Source organism: Aspergillus caelatus (genome assembly GCF_009193585.1).
Source record: "Aspergillus caelatus strain CBS 763.97 unplaced genomic scaffold BDV27scaffold_105, whole genome shotgun sequence".
Classification (NCBI taxonomy): domain Eukaryota; kingdom Fungi; phylum Ascomycota; class Eurotiomycetes; order Eurotiales; family Aspergillaceae; genus Aspergillus; species Aspergillus caelatus.
This window is the reverse complement of record NW_022475368.1, coordinates 95,469-114,565: the sequence shown is the minus strand read 5'-3', so window position 1 is coordinate 114,565 and position 19,097 is coordinate 95,469. Positions and strand designations below refer to the sequence as shown.

Below are 19,097 nucleotides of genomic sequence, written 5' to 3'. Positions count from 1 at the left end.
GATTTCAGCATGAAAATGAGGTGCAGGCAGCTCAGGATACTATCCCTATAGATCCAGTGCTTTCTGCAGTAAGGCCGCGCGTACGAGCGCCACCGCAGTGTTCTAATTGTCATGTTCGAGGATATACTAGAGCTAGATGTCCTAAACCACTTAGTAATTAATTTACATATAGAAATGCAGCTGTTTTGGTGAAAAAGGCTCTAGTAATTGGCCCGCAGACGGAAATCGGTGGCGGGTGGCTATCCCGCTTGTGTGGCCATCCCGCTAGTGAAATACGTTATCGGAGGAGTCTGCGGCAGTGTAGATTTATAGTGGTCCTGAAAGACCCCGAAACTGGCGGCATAGTCCCAAGTCAGGGCTACGACTAAGTGACCGGAGACAACCTGAGTCCAGGCATGAAATCCACCGTCGGGAGTACGCCTGAGGTATCGCTGACAGGTGCATTTATTGATTTGGGGGTCGCTTTCTTCTCACGATTTACGGCTGCTTCAAGCTCATATTTTGCCACGGTAAATGAAATAAGTATGACCCAGCTTTGGTGCAGAGCAATGCCTCATAAAAATGGACAGAGAAAGGCAGAGGCAGAACAAAGGTTAGTCATCCCACATGAAACCATGATGATGCTTGTAGTTATGAACTTGATCATGATTTGTAGTCAGGACAGTTCTTAATATCGTACATTAATAGGTAGATGATATTATCTTAGTATGTGAGTACCATCAAGCCTTATCATCAACCACCTCCCCGCTTACTTTCCCCCCCCTTATCCTTCTTCACATTCTTGAACCCAACACCCCAAGCAAAGACAAACTGAGCAACAGACAACCCAACACCCAAATAAAACACCTGATCCACACTTTTCGCATACGCCGTCAAAACACCCGGTAAAACCCGCATAGACACCACATCCCAAAACCCTGTCGCACCAGCCGCAATCACTGTTTCCGGGTCCACAGCAGGAGCATATTGCGGAAGCTTTACCCGCAGCCCCTGGGCAAAGATGACCTGTCCAACAGCCAGGAAGATTGCGCCACCCAAAGTCTGGCTACAGGTCATAATAGCCAGTGCAGTTGAGACTTCGTCTGCTGTTACGGCGTTTTGGATCGCAATCATGGGCTGGTTTCTCTATTAGTCCTTGGATATTTTCTCCATCCTTGGATAGTTAGGGAGCAGACTTACTACCTGGGTTGCGGCGCCTCTACCGAATCCGACTAATGATTGGAATCCGGCCCAATTTGGGACCGAAGTATTCGGTGAGAGGGTTGATAGGAGGCCGTTGCCGACTGCGTTTAGCATTGCGCCGAGGACTCCCCATGGGAGATAGTAACCCAGCTTTCCGGCTTTTTGTGCCCATTAGCAAAACTGTTTTTTTTTTTTTTTTTTTTCAGATGTGAGGTATAAGAGATAGCTTACTTAGAAGACCTGATATAACGGCCATAACCAACTGACATAGTATATTCGGTAGTAAGTTGACCCCACTGACTAACGCTGACTTACCCCGAACAGACTGGAAGTAAATGGGCAGATAATATGACAAAATCATTGTCATACCGAAGATCATCATGGAGAACATACAACAGCAAACAACAATCCGGTCACGGAGTAGATACCCCGGGATCATTGCATCGCGGCCCATGTGGCGCTCCCATGCTATGAAGACTAGCAATGTTGCAACAGTGCCACAGAACAGTCCAATAACTGTAGCACTCTTCCAGGGGTATTGATTTCCGCCGTACTGTAATGCAAGGAGAAGTTGGATGCAGGCTGGAGCGAAAAGGACGAAGCCAACCCAGTCGAATTTGTAGAGAAGCATCGACCGGACTACTTCACTGGCTTTGTCCTTTGGTTTTTGTTCCGGGATGCGGGTGAATATGAGAAGGGCACCTACTAGAGCGCCGATTGGGAGGTTGATATAAAAGCCTTTCATTAATCATAGTCTCAGTATCCATTGGGTACTTCCGGGGGTGAGCTGTCACTCTAGACTTACACCATCGCCATGTTGAAGATGTCGTAAATGCACCCCCAATCAGAGGTCCAGAAACTAGCCCTAGCTGCGCGACTGTATGTGATTAGCGGTTGGACTGTTTGATTTGTGGAAATGAGAACATACTCCCCATGATGATTCCCATTAGTGTCGGCCGTTTATGCATTGGTACAGCAGCGGCGAGAATGTTCATGGCTCCGTTCAACATCCCTGAAGATCCCATTCCGGCTACTGCACGGCCGAGAATTAACATTTTTGAGGAATTGGCAACCCCGCATATTAATGAACCTATTTCAAACAGTGCGAAGAAGGAAAGGAATGTCCACTGCAGGCTAGTTAGTGCTATGGGATATGAGATAGTTCGGGAATAGACTGACCGACCTTTAATTGAAAATAGTTGTAAAATTTGCCCGTGAGAGGTTGGAGAGAGGCACTATAGCAGAAGCAGGGCCACTGCAATTAGCGATCATTATTTTTGCATGGAGGGAGTATTTCCAAGCCTACTGTACCTCGCGATTGTATACGCACTCCCATACCATGCCACGTCGTCGAGGGAGTGGAACTGGTTCGTGATCTGGGGGATGGCCTATGAAACAAGTTAGTCATTTGCTTTAAATCTTGATTATGCGTTATTCCATATGAGCAGTCGGCATACTGTTGAAACAATCGATATATCCAACAACATGAGAAAAACTACAACCGTGGTCCCGCTTATGGCCATAACTAGAGATACCCCTTCCAGCCATTCAGACCCATGTTTCTCAGATACTGCAATGCTTTCACTGAGCTCATTCTCTGGTTTGACTTGGGGTTTTAGATTCTCGTCGAGGGTGAATGATCGATTCTCCTCGCTCATCTTAATAGTCGTTGTCTTAGGACTCGAGATAACAGTGGAAGATTGGGTTTGTATCGTCAATTCTTTGGAATGTGACTGCACTTTGGAATATAAGAGATATAATAATATAATAACCACTGACAAAGAACAGTGCTGTGCGATGTATAGGCTTAGAAATTGGCTGTTACTGTAAATAATAATACCTGGATTAAATATCTCTCCATATCACCTCTGTTGACACGGAGTTGGGGCATTCCCGTACCCGTTTCCCGCTCCTGCTGCGCGAACTCCGTTGGGGTTCAAACGATGAGGTTTTCGGACATACTAAACGGATAGTGCTTATTTCTTGTTTAGTAAAACACTTTTCTACGTGCTTTGAAATTGTCAAGACCTGAGATTTATCCCTAGCTACAGACATTCTTGCTCGGTATGTGTAGTAGCATCAATCACCATAGATTGATTCGCTGATCATTTATTCATTAATTACATATCTAACTGAAACCCTCCGACCAATTCAGAAAGCTATCTAAATCCCACTGATTCATGTTGAAAATAGGCAGTTCCAATGTGGTGTCCATATCCACGGCTTCCAAATCCGAGAGTCTCGACGCCCATTCACCCCGTATTTTCAGCATCGTCATGCCCAACCTACCATACGGATCCTGAGGCTCCCCTTCACTATGAATCCCTACAACTTGCGCCACTTCATTCAGTCGATCAGCTAGTCGACCGGTAATAGATACGAGATCCAATGTGCTCCGAACAGTGGCTTGATCCCACCCAGGGTGATCGAAAGTCGATAGACGGAAGAGGGTTACAAGGCAGTGTGAGGTGTAAATTAAATCCGGCAAGGCGATGGAGGCAAGCTCCGCGATGGGAATATCTACCAATAGATTAAAGAAAGTTTTGACCGCGTTTAAACAAGCGTATAAGTGATCAAGTCGTTGCGGGTCCGTAAATTCTGTGTTCGTTGCTGGTTTGCTGAGGGCTGTCTCGTAGAGGCTGACCTCTGCATGAATGAGGTGGAAAAGGATGGACCCTATGACCAGGGTCAAATGAGTATAGATCAAATGAAACGTTATGGTTGGCCATTTTACTGTTTTCAGCTAGATCGTCAGGGATCTTAGACTTCAGAGTTTGTAACTGCGTCTGCATAGCTTTCATATGAAAAGATGCCGGTGCTCGGGAGGCGGTGTTGATATCATGGAGATTGTCATTCCAGGGCCCTTGTAAGATCATATCCGCAAGCAATCGTGTACGTGTAATTTGCACAAGCACAGTGTCATTAGGTGATTCGTCACCTTCGGCTAGAATATTGAGACATTCTTCCATATGAGGTGTCCATCGGAGTGGATCCATCCGTCCCAGGAATTGTGCTATCCTATTATCCTCGACAATCAGCAAAGTGAAGTCAGTCATCATTAGCTTACATAGGTCCAGGCTTACAAGGAACTGAGGACAAAACAGCCAAGCACGGCTCGCCGTTCATTCATTGTTCGTTTGGTTGAAAGCGACGCCTTTAGATCTGGCAAATGGCCCACTGCATTGCAATTTGAGGTCGCCATACATAAATCCGGGGGCGCTGGCTTGTTAAGGCCAAGCTCGAAGACCAATCCAATGGCTATCTGTGTATACATACAAAGAGACGACTTCTGCGGCTGAGTTAGGTATGTGACCCTACCAGACTGTGAGCTGCTAACTATCTCCAACATGGAAGGGGTAGTTTACCAGGCGAGATACACCAAGACTCCCTGTAGAAGGTCCAGATTCTTTGCACAGTCCACCAGCAGTCTCTTACCCGCTGCTTCACGAATACTGAGACATAGTTCTGATTGACGGGACGGACTTTTGCATTGGACGGCAACAATGCAGCGCCACAGAAAGGGAAACTGTTCCTTAAAATCCTTCACAGACATAGTGTCTGGAATATGTATAACTGGGAAAACTGGGAGCTTCTCATCACGGAAAGAGGCTAGACAAGCTTCTTCTTCCGAGTGGTGGTCTAGACCTGACCCAGATATCACATTCCCAAGCAGTCTTGCATCGCTGTTGGGGGACTCAGTTCCAGAAGTGACGATGTTTGTGTTCATGTTAGTCGCCGAATCAGACAGCAACTGGGGCTGGGGCTGGGGCTGTGACTGTCCCGTTGACGCCAATAAAGTCATCAAACCGTCTAGTTTTTGCTCCAACTGCGCTCTCTTCGAGAGCGGCTTCAGCTTTCGCTGTCTGACTGGCTGGGTGCATTCCTTCTTTAAGCGGTGACACCTATCCCAATTAAGACTGCTGTACGATGCGATTTATGAAATGTATAAGGACTCACCTCTCACAACTGCTTCCACCAGCTCGAGCAATACATTTGCATTTTGCGCGGGCGCAAGTGGCACAGGCACGTCCATAAGGTCCAATTTCACGATGAGCGGTGTTCATAATCGAATAGCGTTGAGTGGTACAATGAAGAAACGGGGTTGGGGGCGAGAAAGGGAAAAGACGCCGCCTGAGGAACGGCATTCGGGATCGGAGGGATTGAAATGTCCGGGACAACTACTGCCCTAGGCTGAGATACTAATATTCCCTGGTCAAATGACGGCTTACTAGCAGGGAAATGAGATCTTACAATTACTAAGCTTACGTCTCAGCAATTGATACTACCACTTAGAGTTAGCCAAAAGAAGACAGTCATATTTCAGTAACAAACTATATAGACATGTCAAGGCTTCCTCATTTTATTCCGAACGCATTGGTCGTATGCTTGCAATAATGTGCTATAGTAGTAATAGGAAAACGTAGTCTCAAAGGTATCATTTAATCAGCAACGTATTCAATCTTGGCCACTTTTTGTCGGCAACGTACATGGCCGTTTTCAACACTTAGGTCGCGAAAGAGCATGCAGGCAAGTATAGCCTAGAGTCTCTTTTTCTTGGCAGGTTGTAGGTAAGTAGACCGGAAAAACTATAGAAACATCCATGTCAAAGAAAGAATGAAAAAAATCCCGAGCCATGCCACAGAGGTATGGCCAGCCTTGTTCATACAACTAACTGTTCGTATGTCACAATATGACTGTCCATTAACGCCAGCATCTCTAGATGCCGGTGTGTCCAAAGAATCTCCCATTTTCCTGTTATTGGTGCAACGAACATAGTCCACAGAAACATCATAATAGACATAGAGGTAGCTTGGACCCACAATAAGGTCAATGAAGAACTGCACTATTTGGATGGCGGTCATTGCTGCCTTAGCTGATTGAGGCACTGCCACATGAATTGATATCAATGCATAATAGGTGTACTGCAACTTCTTCGTCAGTACCTTACCCCCGTTCAGGCTCTGGTAGATTTTATTGGAGCTTACCATAAGTGCATGGACACCTGCATTAAGGGAAAAAAAGGATTAATGCAGGTGGATATTCAAATCGGACTAACGCCCATGAGACAAGGATTACACCTGCATGGTGGTAGATATGGAGTAATGAAGCCTGTCGGCCTTTTGCAAGAATAATAGCAGTGTCGATAAATTCGTAAAACTTTGACATGTAAGATGTCCAGCCGATGAAGACGAACTCCTGGAGGGTTTCCCCACCAGGTACGATCTGCCCACCTCGACAGAATAGGTCTGCCACTAGAACTGTATAGAATGTGTCATGACTTCTGGGTTATGCGTTTTTGAATGATTGAGCAACCGTAAAAGCCCCAAAGAATGAATAAAAAGCTAGAAGAATATTATGTAGGATAACCGCTTGTCGGAACCACCTCATTTGGTTTATCACCCATGGCTTCCCGTGTCTCCTTCTGTTCATGTTATTCAAAAGTAATACAACAGTTGTATAGATGAAAATAGCAACGAGAGAGAACTTCAGGGGCAAGGTGATGGTGTAGAATGCTGTTGATATGCCGAGCCTTGCCAATTGGCGAGTTGGAATGGTCGGGTTTATTTGAGCCTGATTAAGGATGAAAAGGGATGACGGCAGAAAACCAAAGTGTACAGACATCTCGTAAGCTAGTTGTTCAGGATGCAATCAGAAAAGAGGTATGTCTGAAAATGAGAAGGGGGTAACTAAACTAGAGAATAAGGACAAATGCTGCGGTAAGGTCCTTGAACTGGAAAGCGTAGCCACTAGTGATATCTAGTCATTATATTTTCATCTTTGTTTATGAGAGGGGTCCTAGTATATATTGCACGCTTGGCCAATAATTTCCATGATTGGAGTAGGAAAAGAGGCCGGACAAATAGCCAAAGACTTTTTGTGCTTCTGTCCATTGCTTTGCGCCGATCCTCTTATGTGGGTCAAATTGTGTTGTTCCTGCAACACACATGCTCACCAACCGAAAACGTTACTCGGAACTGAGTTAGATACACTCGACATTATACGGACTTTCTCCTAGTTTGACGTAATAAAGTTGATTGGTTGAAAGCTGCAGTTGATATTCGTCTCGCTGGCTTCTCAGAAGTACTACCAGTGCAAATCCACTCAGAAACTCCTTTTTGTGGTTTTGTGCCTTGATCATATGGTGATTGTATAACATTCGACAAGTGCACAAATGTCTGTATCATTTAAGTGCTTCCCATACCACAGATATCACATTGTAACTGAGTTGAACAAGAAGGGTCCACCATTGTGAAAGAAAGTCCTCGTTCTCCGTTGGCTAGTGGTTGGTATCCTTCTTTTACCAAAGTTGCGATAGCCATAGAGAACATCAACCCATTACAATCCAACGAGACTGCGTCTGTAAGGTCTTACATGGCCCGGTTACGCATAATATTTATGCTCCGTCTGAACCTCCCAATTCAGTGCCTGATCTGGCCTGGACCACGAGACTGGCTTTTCTGTTAATGTGATAGATGTAATAAGATTGGATTGTGCCGGCGAATGGTTTTGCAATATGCACCAGGTACCCAACGGCGATAGTCCGACCATATACAGTGATAATGAACAGTTGACGCATCTGTACTGCGTGTAGTTCTACCCGCCGGGATATATATTTGCTGGCTTATCCTTCCGAGCGACCGATCAATAAACAGGCCACCCCAGTTAGGGCCAAACATTATGAAAATTAACAGCCAATTTAATGTCTGCGGGGCTATGGAGGATATCCGCCAGGCTAATTGATGGTCAAAGGGTACATGAACAGAGCGACACACTCTTTGCTTCAACTATAACCGCGCTTCCCCTGTGGCTAACGCCGCTTTCTGTCATTGCCAATGCATTGTGCATAGTAATGATTCGAAGTGGGTTCCGGATGGGTTGCCAAGATCATTGTACACTAATGTGGTTTGTCGGTCCTGAGTGTAAGTATGCTGAGAGACTGCGAAAGAATGGAGAATGTAGAAATCAACACCTTGGGTGCTCTTGGACTAAAGAGGATTTGATATGCGAACAGGCTAACTATGGTTTACATCACTATTACAAAAAGAGAGACGGTACTTAAGTGACGAGAAGGATGATATGGGTTGCGAAAACGACGAGGGTAGAGGTTGGGAGGTCCCGGGAAGAAGGTGCGGCGGGGAGGTTGGGGGGTGGGGGGTGGTTGTCCAGCACACCTATAAAGGTTCTAAGGCCCTAAGGCTGCAGCTGTGCGTCAGATGTTTGAGGTTGATTCACCGTCCTCTCTATCTTGTCTAATATTGGACACGGCATGATGCCGTACGAAAAGCCTTTATTTATTAGAGTAGGGTATCGTATACTGTAAATTAAAATCTATATGGGTAAAAAGTGCAAACGCCGTGTGTGAGTCGAACATTTAATATAAAAGCCGGGTATCATTAGATTGTTGCCATATCAGGGGGCTTCCCGTATGACGGGCCAACCATCGACATATCCCAGATAACTATATCCCAGTCGGGCTTCCTATTGAGACATTAGTAATGTGAAATGAAATGAGAGATCTAGAGATGGTTCGGGGACTCACCCAGAAATCATAGCTGATAGTTGTGTTTACTGTCCTGGTTAGCTTACCCCGGAAAGTCCATATTTGAGAAAAAGGACCCACAGTAATGATAATAGAGAATATCTCCAGTCTCCCCTGTTAAAATGCCCGGTCCTCCCGGTGCGTAAACGTCGTTGTTCGAGCCATAGATGAGCTCTCCTCCGCCATGGGTGAGCTCTTTCCCTTGCTTGTCTACGAACGGACCGTGAGGGCTCTCGGAGCGTCCAACGCGGATACTATATCTATGGTTTTGTTAGCATGACCCATTGTTGAAGCAGCACTAAGCGCTAAAGTGCCCATCGGGCATAGGGAGAGAGTCAAGGAACACGCTAGCGGGACTCACTCTTCACCTGATGGTGGAAGGTTGCTGGGATCATAATCGCAGCATTGGCCCCAGCTCAGCCAGAGATAGTAGTACGGTGCATGGTAAGAGATATAAGCACCCTCAACCGGGCGGCGACCGGCTGAATCCCGACAGAGCGGATTGGGGTTTTGGTTTTGTGACTTTACTCCCTGAGGCTGTGGATGCTTTGCTAGATGATGCGCATCAGATTCCGTTATGTTGCCGACCGAGATGAAGTCCTCATTCAATGGGACCTCCCATATTCCAGACCAATAGCTACCGAAGATCAAAAGACCTTTATCTCCAGTGACCAGAACTGCAGGGTCAATGGCATTGACTTCATCGAATGGATGCTCGTCCGAACCCTGTCCGGTGCCCGATTGGACAATAGCCCCGTGGTCTGTCCATCCACCTGGACCTGGTGATTGTGATGTAGCTACACCAATAGCGCTGTCGCGACACCCGGCGTTGCTGACTGAGTAATAACAATAGAAGACACCGTTGACTTCGATGGTTGTTGGAGCCCAGGGCTTCTCACGGTCACCTTTGGGGATGATGCTGTCCTTGTCCAGGACACTTCCGATCTGCTTCCACGGTCCGGCTAGACCAGATGCTTGATGAATAACAATGTGTTCTCCCACACCATAAGCATAGTAGACGCCACCAACATTGATGACAGTCGGGTCATGGATTTTTAGGTTGGTAGCTTGTGTATAGGGGGAAGATGAAGGACCAGAGCGCGGTATGCTCCTGCATAGAGAGACCGTGAAAAGGGAGAATAACGTCGTGACGAGGACCATCTTAATACAACCACGATTGGACAACTATTTACTATCAGGTCCGGGAGGGTTCAGGCTGGGTACGAGAGACAGTATGCTAATAAATGGAGCCCAGCAAGCTCCTGGTGGGCGGACAGGGAACTTGTCCCCATAATCCCCCTTTTTTTTTTCTTTTTTTTTTTCTTTTTTTTTTTCTCCTCTCTTCCTTTTCTTGGTGTGCGATAGATGAGGAAGTGTAGCAGCGGAATCTAGCACATAGCCTCTCAGGGTCGCCCAACTGCCCTCAGGGGCGCAGCATCCCTAGTCTAGAATAGACGGATCAGCAGCAGTTTACTCCGATCGGAAACTGCTGAGTGAATATTCGGTAATGCGAAACTCCGTTCCCAAACACCCTGGGTCAAGCTTCCAAGACAATAAACAGACTATATGCACTGTGTGGGCCCTTGGCGCAAGAAATGCAGCCGCAACCGGTAGTGGATGGCTCCAAGGGAGACCAAATTTTAGACACCGTTGGAAGTGTCTAGGTTCCTGTCGATCCTATAGTTCGTGGATACACAAGGGATACGTTCATCCTTCCATAACAGATCGACGCGGATGATCGCCACGGGTAACCTGGATTAGTATCATAAGCACTCCGTAGTACGGGATATCTTACCGAAATGTTCATCCGTTGTAACTCTTGCGTAATCTCTGGGAGGAAAGGAGGAAACCGACAAAAAAAGACATTACGACATCACTCGAATGATTGCAGAAGGACGATGCACTTAACTAATAGTACCCGGTAGCGTCGGAATTGGTGATCGCCGAGAGTTTCGACGTTCGCATAAGGGATGTTTATTCCATTGTTGCCTCGAGAAGTGGAGCCACCTCCTCTCTAACGAACCTCAAAAAGTTGACTCATCCATTGACGCGCACTGCTTTCCGGACACATAAGAGCTGCAGCTTTATCTAGTAAATGGTCCGAAGATCGTTATGGGTGGGTACCTGAACTGGAGAGATAAACGTAGTTGAGGTTCCATACGGGACGCAACCGTGGAAATAAACAGGGCAACGTTCAACGTGTGCGGGACTCAACTCTTCCTATGCGACAACGCCCGCGTTAACAAACAGTAAGATAACATATACAATATCTATCGCTTCAAAATCTACTGTAGGTTGGCCGGGGATGGATCAATATGGTTACATTTGACAACATCGCCTCCGAAGGATGACTGATCTGCAAGGTGATCAACGGATTATCGGCCGATCTAAAATAGTGGACAATCATTGCGCCCAATCTCAATCAATCATACATCATGATAGAGCTCATGAAACATATAATTAGAAATCCACCAACGCCGAGTAGTCGCACCTTCTGAGTGTGATTACCGGGGGAACAAAAGGCCCGATGTAATAATCAAAGCCATAACCTTGTACATCACAAGGAATTAGCGGACGACGATCTTGTCCACTTCATCCTTCGCCTCGGTCCATGTCTCCAGGTTTTTCCGGGCCCAATCCAAATGGCATCGGGCATATGCGACCTACAGAAAATATCTCAATATTAGCGTTTCCCCCAACCATATTTTGCACTCATCACGGCTTACCATGTAACGTCGCAGATCACCCTCCTTATCCTTTTGGAACCGCTTCAAATCCTGCAAAACACCTGCGCTAGCGTCTTTCACGTCCTTTTCTGAAACTTCCAGTGCTTGTTCCAACTGTGCATAATATGTTAGCGAAGTAGATATAGGGGAAGGGGGCAAAAGTTTTGAGAGGCCAAAGACAGTGGGGTTAAACTAACCTGGAGCAAACTCTCTCTTGTTTTCCCAATCTGATCTCGTCGCGTCCTCTCCGGGTCAACATCAACAAACCCGTGGACTGCGTGGCTAATACGCCCAAACAGCTTGTTCGTCATGAAGGTCCCGCTGGCTGACTTGCGATGTGCTGGAGAAGAGGATGTCTCGGGTCTCCTTGGTGGAGAAGCTGGGGTTAACGGCGCCTGCGAGCCGATCGACTCCCCATGAGTAGGAGGAAAGTCTGAATCGATAGCGGTAGTGTCTTCCGGACCGCCGGGGCGCATATCTGTTGCATGACTCCCCGCGCCGCTGGTAGCCGACGATGTAGATAGGGAGCGTTGCGATCTCGTCCCTGATCCTTGAGGTGACGTCCGATTCAGGTACTGTTCAATACGCTTCGCTTCCAACTCGCTCCGTTCCAGAGAATCAAGCAAGGTCTTCTTCTTGGCTAACTCGTCCCTTGTCATTTCTTCCTGCACCCGCTTTAGCACCCGGTAACGTAGGACACTACGAACAATGCTAGCGAACTGCGCGCTTTCCCTCATAGGCTCTGCAAAGCTTGCGCTTAATGCATTGGAGAGCTCCTCAGTTTCGATGTAAGATGTGTCTGCTGCCTGGCCAATTCGCTCAATCGCTGCGGCTACTGTGGGTGATTGTTCGGATAGAGAGAAGCCATTGTATCGTGCTCCAAGCTCCATGAGGTCTGCTGACAACGAAGAAAGATGCGCTAGTGTTCGACGATTGACTTTCTCAATATTTCCTTGCAGTAGTAGCTCAAGCTCCCGTGTAGATGCCTCGAAGTTGATGAAATACGGGTCCAACTCTTGCTCGCTCAATTTGCGGGATTCCGGAGGGAAACGCCCTAAAACATCGGAGCTCGGCGCATCCGCGGGGGGAGGCGCAGCTGAAGCTGTAGGGCCGGAAGTGCCCTTGAGCTTCGCGGAAGAAGATGGCACCGGTAGCCAAGCGTGTGCGGCTGTGGGATTGGCGGGGTCAAGGGGAGGTGCTTTCAAATTGTTCTTGGGGACCGAGGATGCGGGGTGGGAATGAAGGACCTCACTCTATATATAAATTAGCATCTACCATCGAGCTCGTAGGTGGTCGCTGAATACATACCCAGCTAACATTAGGGTCTAGAAACCTCCACCAAACGCCGTCCTCACGGACTTCTTTCATTCGACGACAGCGGTTCAAGAAGACAGCCAGCATTCGCTTTCGGAGCTCAATTATTGCGGTATCCTCCTTAGCTTTGGTAGGCTTGGCGGCATAATCGGCCATTGTATGTTTCTCAGGGATAGGCGGAATGACGAGTGTGGGATGGAGGTTCACGAGAGTCTGTCGCAGGGAGGCGAACTCAGAGTACCGTCGCCGGACTTCCAGATCCTGCATACGTTAGTCGAATCCATAGGCACTCTCCTAGCTGCAGCACCACATACTCCAGTTCGTATAGTGTACACAATAAAGCTTCCACCACCCTCGTGGTTCTTCCCGGCATCGGTGATGAGGATCGGCATCTCCGGGTTCTCACAGAGTATCTGTTCTATGCGGCTATCATAAGCGCTCTTCCGGTAGAAGCCATGGCCGGCGGGCTGGTTGTCATATCCTTCATTTTCATCATCGCTAAAATCCTGCGGATGTGAAAGGTAATCGTCGGTCGGATCCTGGGTTGACGCCTTGCTGGAGGGAGAGGGAGGAGTGTATTCGCGTTCGTAGAGAGCTTGCAAAGGTTAGACTGCGAGCCAATGATTTGAGCAGTGAGCCTCACTTGGAGAAAGATTCGCCGAATGTAAGGATTCGGAGAGACGGGCTTCGGGATCGAATGCGCCGTATGGGTTGTTATCCTCGTCGTTCCACATGGTGCTGGGAGACCGGAGGCTGGGCGAAGCAGCCCTGGCAAACTAAGAATCCGAGGTGACCGAACAACTCATAAACCGTAACCTCCCAGTCGTAGGAATAGCTATACAGGGGGTCAAGTTAAGGTACTACTAAATCCAAGCCGTGGTAGAGAGAGGAAGCAGTGGGATGGCTGAGCTCAAGGCATCAATAGCTGGAACCGAATGTCACCGCCCGCAACAATTCGCGGGGATTCAACGTCACTGACTCCGGGGAACCACAGGAACCAAAACTGTCATTCTTATCGGGAGTGGCTTAACGCGCTAGTCCTGTTTCGGCGCTCCACCTTTCTTCGAATAGAAATGGCCTTAGTTCAAATTTGATGATGTACACACATAGTACTTACAATCACGCAGCACATCCTGTGATTTCTCTTCATTTCTGAGTATAAAATTATTTACTCGATACCAAGGAGCTGAGTACAGTGCAATGCAACCTCTATAAGATGCATGCGTACCCTAATAGCTCTAAAGAGCATTGTTTCGACAGAGAACAATTGGAATGTTGTACATACTGCCCCCGTCAAGCAAGGGCCCATAATCATGATATGGAAGATTTTACACAGTACTTGCAGGTGACATCATGCCTCGGGCCGTCGTGACCCAGCGAACCTCATTTTACGCTAGTGCTCTCTTTTGCCCGCTCCCAATGCAAAGCGATCCGTTGAAGTTGTGATGAGAAGTTCAGTTGGTACATAACTATATTTATAGTATTTACGTGCGGAGGGATGACTCAAGAAAACATTCCGCACGTGTGATATACCTTACCTGTATACAGAATTGTAACGTTATTGGAAACTCGATCCAGTAGAATGACTTTCAGAGATGATTTGCCCATTACTCTGTTTGGACTTAGAGGACGAGGCTGTTTAAGATGGCGCGGTTTTGTGGAGGGGGCGGATTTCATGAAGGCCGACTGATACAACATAACCCTTGTAACAATAACTTACAACTCGGGAACCTCTTCACCTTTCTCATCTCTCCACTCACCATCATCGGAATGAGGATACGCTGGATATTCACGGTCGCATTATTCCTTGGCCCATTGGCCTTTGGATCAATAGCAGTGGCGAAGCTGATTATCGACACGGATCTGTTTAGTGATGTTGAGTAAGCTTTTTGTTGAGGTCTTAGGCTGATATTCCCCGCCCGTTGCTTATTCTCTCCTCAGCGATGCAGCCGCTCTTTTAGTGGCCTGTGGCCATCCGATAGCCGCACCAATAGGCGTCATGATCAATTATCCGTCCATTTACAGTGCCTTGGCTGCCTCCAGTATCCTCGGGTACTATTGCTCCTCTGACGTTCCAGTGGGCCTTAAACGACCATATTCCAACGAAACGTTCTTCGACACCTGGTCATACCAACTTGGAGAATATGCAAGCAAAGTTGCATACAACTGGCGACATAGTGCATTGATACCATGGGGAGACGTCAGCAGTGCGTGGTATCCAGTCGAGCTGTATCGCAAGCTCTTATCGGAAGCGGATGATCACAGTGTGACAATTGCCAGCATTGGATTCCTCGACAATGTGAGTACTTCGCCAATGCCCATTGCCTGAAGTAATGTCTTATGTATTTCCTAGCTCTCTGAGCTTCTTTCATCTCCGGGTGATATATACTCACCACTCTCGGGGCATGACCTGGTAAAGGCCAAGGTGGAAGAGCTTGTCATCATGGGCGGAGCATACCCATGCGGATATGAGTACAATTTCTACGGCAACAATTCTACCGCAACTGCTCATGTGGTAAACACTTGGCCGGGGCCCATGACATTTTCTGGGAGTGAACTTGGGGTGACCGTCTACTCGGGGGCACGGTTGACCGTAGAGGGACCTGTTGGTGATCCAGTCAAAGCAGCCTATCGCTGGTACACGTATGTAGCCTCCTGTCCCACAAATGCGATCACCTCTAACTGCTACTACAGCGGATACAACACGTCTCGGAGTTCATGGGATCCCCTTACTGTGCTTTATGCCATCGAGGGAAGAGGTAAGATGTTTGCATATGCAGATGAAAGAGGACATAACTATGTTTACCCAGACGGTAGAAATGAATGGCTGCCGGGTAACCCTTTGTATCCGCAGAGATACCTGAAGCTGCGAATGTCTGAAACACAAGCTGGCGACTTTTTGGACGATTTTTACCTTGACACGGCGAAAAGAGCTGCACGGAGGTAATAAGCAATTGCTTGTTGAGAACTGTTTGTTTGGAAAGACGCAGCTCAACTGCCACTAACACGACAATTCACATCGTTGGTAATTGCCCTGGTCAATCAAGTTTGGGATCAATGAACGGAGCGAAAATTGCCAACTGACATAGGCTTAATCAACCAAAGCTAATCGCCTTCTTGTAGAGTAGGAAGCATTACAGGAGAAACGTTCATTTCAACTTGATGGTTGCCTGCTTGGTCCAATCTGTCTCAAAGTCGACTTGTATTGCTTCGAATGGCCACGTGCTTGCATAGCTATATAGGGCCCACACATCTTGGTCGTACTCTGTAGGAAAATGCGGATAGCCTTTCTACTAGAACTTCGGCCCCCACATGCCTGGTATCCGGGTATTGTGAAAGGTTGTACGGAGTAGACTAGGTTGTTCTCCAGCGGGTAAATATAGGTAAACATGTTGTAGTCTCTTTGGAAATAAATCTTCGAGGCTTGAAGGGTAGCGGGCTAATACCACAACATGTGTGCCTAGTCTCAGGGTAAGACCGAGTAATGACCATGTTACCGTTCAATTTGGCTACATATGAAGTGAGAGTCGTGCAAAACGCAGTCAACAACACCTGCGAGTGTAGTAAGGCACACAATAACTATGTAGAGTCTGTGCGTTGTAATCTTATGTGGATCGGGGATACATAATTTGCATTTGCACGGCCCTAGACGACTGAGCTGGTATATGTTAGATGAAATTTCTCCCTGAGATGAATACTGATCAGGTGAGGTATAATAATCTATTAAATTTTCTGTAAATTAGGACGCTAACGAGTCAAACAATCGCAATGACGAGGTAAAGACTGAAGAATTGTCAGCCCTGTTGCTTGGACTGCTTCTGATCAATCAGATAGCATGCTGACAGGAGCTTAGCGAAAGGGAATTTAGGCAACGACATCAAATTCCAACACCAACCAAGACAGGGTCAGTGACCGATATTGATCTAGGTAGTTTAATTTATCCATGTATCATATGTAGGATCTGGTCTCCATAATATGGACACAAATCCAGAAATCCCGCCAATCGCGCAACGTAGCCTTATTGCATGGCATTTGCAGGGTGAGTCCGGCACTGGTCGGAACATATATCTGGATACTGTTTTTCCGGGCCTTGAGTTGAAGTGGAAGTGATCGGCTCAGGGGTTGAATATTATTGACGGGGGCCAAGATTACGTAGGTTTAGCGGAGACTCGGTCCGATCACGACAGAGGGTCCGGCAAGGCTGTCCCGTTTCATACCCTCCAGGATTACTGTTCCAATCGCTGGCTCATATCTGTATTTTCGACCTTCCAAATGTTGCATCCTGTATGTTTCATCGCCATTTTTGTCAATTGTACACAGTGTAGATAGCCTCAAAGGATAGAAATATAACAGATCAATGCTAAGATAACCTTAGGTAGAACGTAGAATGAATTGTCAGTGCCGATTGGCCGATGAAATCGCAGCTAAGCTTTTTTTGCACGCGAACCGGAAGCTTAGCCCTAGACTCAAGCCACTTGTTTCAATCTCAGACACTTTCTTCGGGATCCCGCTTCAACTGAGATACCCTTCTCCACCGGGCTGTATTGCAAGATACTCCGTAGAAAGGGGATATAAAAGGAGCCTTGGACCCCTACGATGTTTGCCTTTCTCTCAGCATCGTCTCCCTCAGTTCCTCCATTCCTTAATCTTTCTTTCATTCTATTCCTGAAGGCGTCTTGTTGATCAAGTCCCTATCCATTCTTTCGGAAAAAAATGCAGCTTCTCCAGTCTTCCGTCCTTGCCGCTACTGTTGGCGCTGCGCTGGTCGCCGCAGTCCCAGTACCTGAGCTTGAAGCCCGCGACTCTTGTACTTTCACCTCGGCTGCTGACGCCAAGTCGGGCAAGGCCTCTTGCTCGACCATCACTCTTAGCAACATCGAGGTTCCCGCTGGTGAAACCCTTGACCTGACGGACCTCAATGAGGGTACTACTGTATGCATAGATGCTTAACTACATGCCGTTGTCGTTAGTATGTACTAAGTCATGCCTAGGTCATCTTCTCTGGTGAAACTACCTTCGGCTACAAGGAGTGGGAGGGCCCTCTCATTTCCGTGTCCGGAACCAACATCAAGGTCCAACAGGAATCCGGTGCCAAGATTGACGGAGACGGAGCCCGCTGGTGGGATGGAAAGGGTGGCAATGGTGGAAAGACCAAGCCCAAGTTCTTCTCTGCCCACAAGCTGGACTCCTCTTCTATCACCGGCCTCAAGATCTACAACACCCCCGTCCAGGGCTTCAGCATCCAGTCGGACAACCTGAACATCACTGATGTGACCATCGATAACTCCGCTGGTACCGACCAGGGCCACAACACCGATGCCTTCGATGTCGGCTCTAGCACCTACATCACCATTGACGGTGCCACCGTGTACAACCAGGATGACTGTCTTGCCATTAACTCTGGATCGGTAAGATAACCTCACTCCAGTTGAAACCTCTCCAGTCCTTTCTAAATCTCATTCTTTGGCCACTTGCTAATACACCTGCAGCACATCACTTTCACCAACGGCTACTGTGACGGTGGTCACGGTCTCTCCATCGGTTCCGTCGGTGGTCGTAGCGACAACACCGTCGAAGACGTGACCATCTCCAACTCTAAGGTTGTCAACTCCCAGAACGGTGTCCGTATCAAGACCGTCTACGATGCCACCGGCACTGTCTCCAACGTCAAGTTCCAGGATATCACCCTTTCCGGTATTACCAAGTACGGACTCATCGTTGAGCAGGATTACGAGAATGGCAGCCCCACTGGTACCCCTACCAACGGTATCAAGGTATCAGACATCACCTTCGAGAAGGTTACTGGTACCGTCGAGAGCGACGCTACTGATATCTACATTCTCTGTGGATCTGGCAGCTGCACTGACTGGACCTGGTCTGGTGTCTCCATCACCGGTGGTAAGACTAGCTCCAAGTGCGAGAACGTTCCTACTGGCGCTTCTTGTTAAATACCGAAGCTCGCGGGGAGATTAGCTTGCGCTGTTAATAGTTATCGTTCTTGGTCTTATTGCTTCGCTATTTGTGGCACTGGCTGTTTAATCTAACTTTACACGACTATTAAGCAATTCAATTCTTTATATGTTGTGTTTAACGCAACTTACTATCTTTTACCGTTTACTCTAAAAGACAAAACCAGCGGTAGCAAATAAATAAAATATGTATAATTAAAAAAAGAACAAAGAAAGAAAGAAAGAAAGAAAAAAGAATAACAAGACCTACATAGCCTTTTCAGTACTAGTGTGCCTAGTTTGACGTTCACAAGGGGTTCATTCACACTCTTCGTGAACGTAACCAAGTTCGGTCCACTTTTTAAGGCATGGAATGAAAGCTTGGTC

General features: G+C 47.3%; 6 protein-coding genes across 6 annotated transcripts; 1 reads left to right on the top strand and 5 right to left on the bottom strand.

The window, feature by feature from the left end:
* Nucleotides 1-719: 719 nt before the first annotated feature.
* On the bottom strand, nt 720-2,840 carry BDV27DRAFT_165260 (MDR family MFS transporter; the record flags this gene model as incomplete). Its single annotated transcript, XM_032073880.1, has 9 exons — nt 720-740; nt 778-1,116; nt 1,180-1,340; nt 1,414-1,920; nt 1,988-2,059; nt 2,111-2,309; nt 2,366-2,417; nt 2,494-2,570; nt 2,640-2,840. 9 exons carry the CDS (start codon nt 2,838-2,840, stop codon nt 720-722), a joined length of 1,629 nt encoding a protein of 542 aa, XP_031926877.1.
* A 470-nt stretch (nt 2,841-3,310) lies between these two features.
* BDV27DRAFT_165259 (transcription factor domain-containing protein) lies at nt 3,311-4,735 on the bottom strand (the record flags this gene model as incomplete). The annotated part of the gene is made up of 4 exons (XM_032073879.1): nt 3,311-3,858; nt 3,917-4,200; nt 4,266-4,496; nt 4,548-4,735. The coding sequence occupies 4 exons, from the start codon at nt 4,733-4,735 to the stop codon at nt 3,311-3,313; spliced, it is 1,251 nt and encodes a 416-aa protein (XP_031926876.1).
* A 1,033-nt stretch (nt 4,736-5,768) lies between these two features.
* BDV27DRAFT_145871 (GNS1/SUR4 family-domain-containing protein) lies at nt 5,769-6,804 on the bottom strand (the record flags this gene model as incomplete). The annotated part of the gene is made up of 3 exons (XM_032070472.1): nt 5,769-6,113; nt 6,235-6,405; nt 6,496-6,804. 3 exons carry the CDS (start codon nt 6,802-6,804, stop codon nt 5,769-5,771), a joined length of 825 nt encoding a protein of 274 aa, XP_031926875.1.
* Nucleotides 6,805-8,515: 1,711 nt separating this feature from the next.
* BDV27DRAFT_129481 (arabinan endo-1,5-alpha-L-arabinosidase) lies at nt 8,516-10,040 on the bottom strand. The gene is made up of 4 exons (XM_032067210.1): nt 9,084-10,040; nt 8,804-8,982; nt 8,723-8,751; nt 8,516-8,661 (listed from the first exon to the last, which is right to left on the bottom strand). The coding sequence occupies exons 1-4, from the start codon at nt 9,881-9,883 to the stop codon at nt 8,593-8,595; spliced, it is 1,077 nt and encodes a 358-aa protein (XP_031926874.1). The 5' UTR covers nt 9,884-10,040; the 3' UTR covers nt 8,516-8,592.
* Nucleotides 10,041-11,011: 971 nt separating this feature from the next.
* BDV27DRAFT_129479 (PX and BAR domain-containing protein) lies at nt 11,012-13,681 on the bottom strand. Its single transcript, XM_032067208.1, has 6 exons — nt 13,406-13,681; nt 13,077-13,357; nt 12,757-13,023; nt 11,646-12,701; nt 11,449-11,562; nt 11,012-11,385 (listed from the first exon to the last, which is right to left on the bottom strand). The coding sequence occupies exons 1-6, from the start codon at nt 13,494-13,496 to the stop codon at nt 11,290-11,292; spliced, it is 1,905 nt and encodes a 634-aa protein (XP_031926873.1). The 5' UTR covers nt 13,497-13,681; the 3' UTR covers nt 11,012-11,289.
* Nucleotides 13,682-14,761: 1,080 nt separating this feature from the next.
* Nucleotides 14,762-18,710, top strand: BDV27DRAFT_145867 (glycosyl hydrolases family 28-domain-containing protein; the record flags this gene model as incomplete). The annotated part of the gene is made up of 8 exons (XM_032070471.1): nt 14,762-15,061; nt 15,116-15,405; nt 15,457-15,705; nt 16,608-16,666; nt 16,925-17,036; nt 17,451-17,694; nt 17,754-18,170; nt 18,252-18,710. The coding sequence occupies 8 exons, from the start codon at nt 14,762-14,764 to the stop codon at nt 18,708-18,710; spliced, it is 2,130 nt and encodes a 709-aa protein (XP_031926872.1).
* Nucleotides 18,711-19,097: the final 387 nt, after the last annotated feature.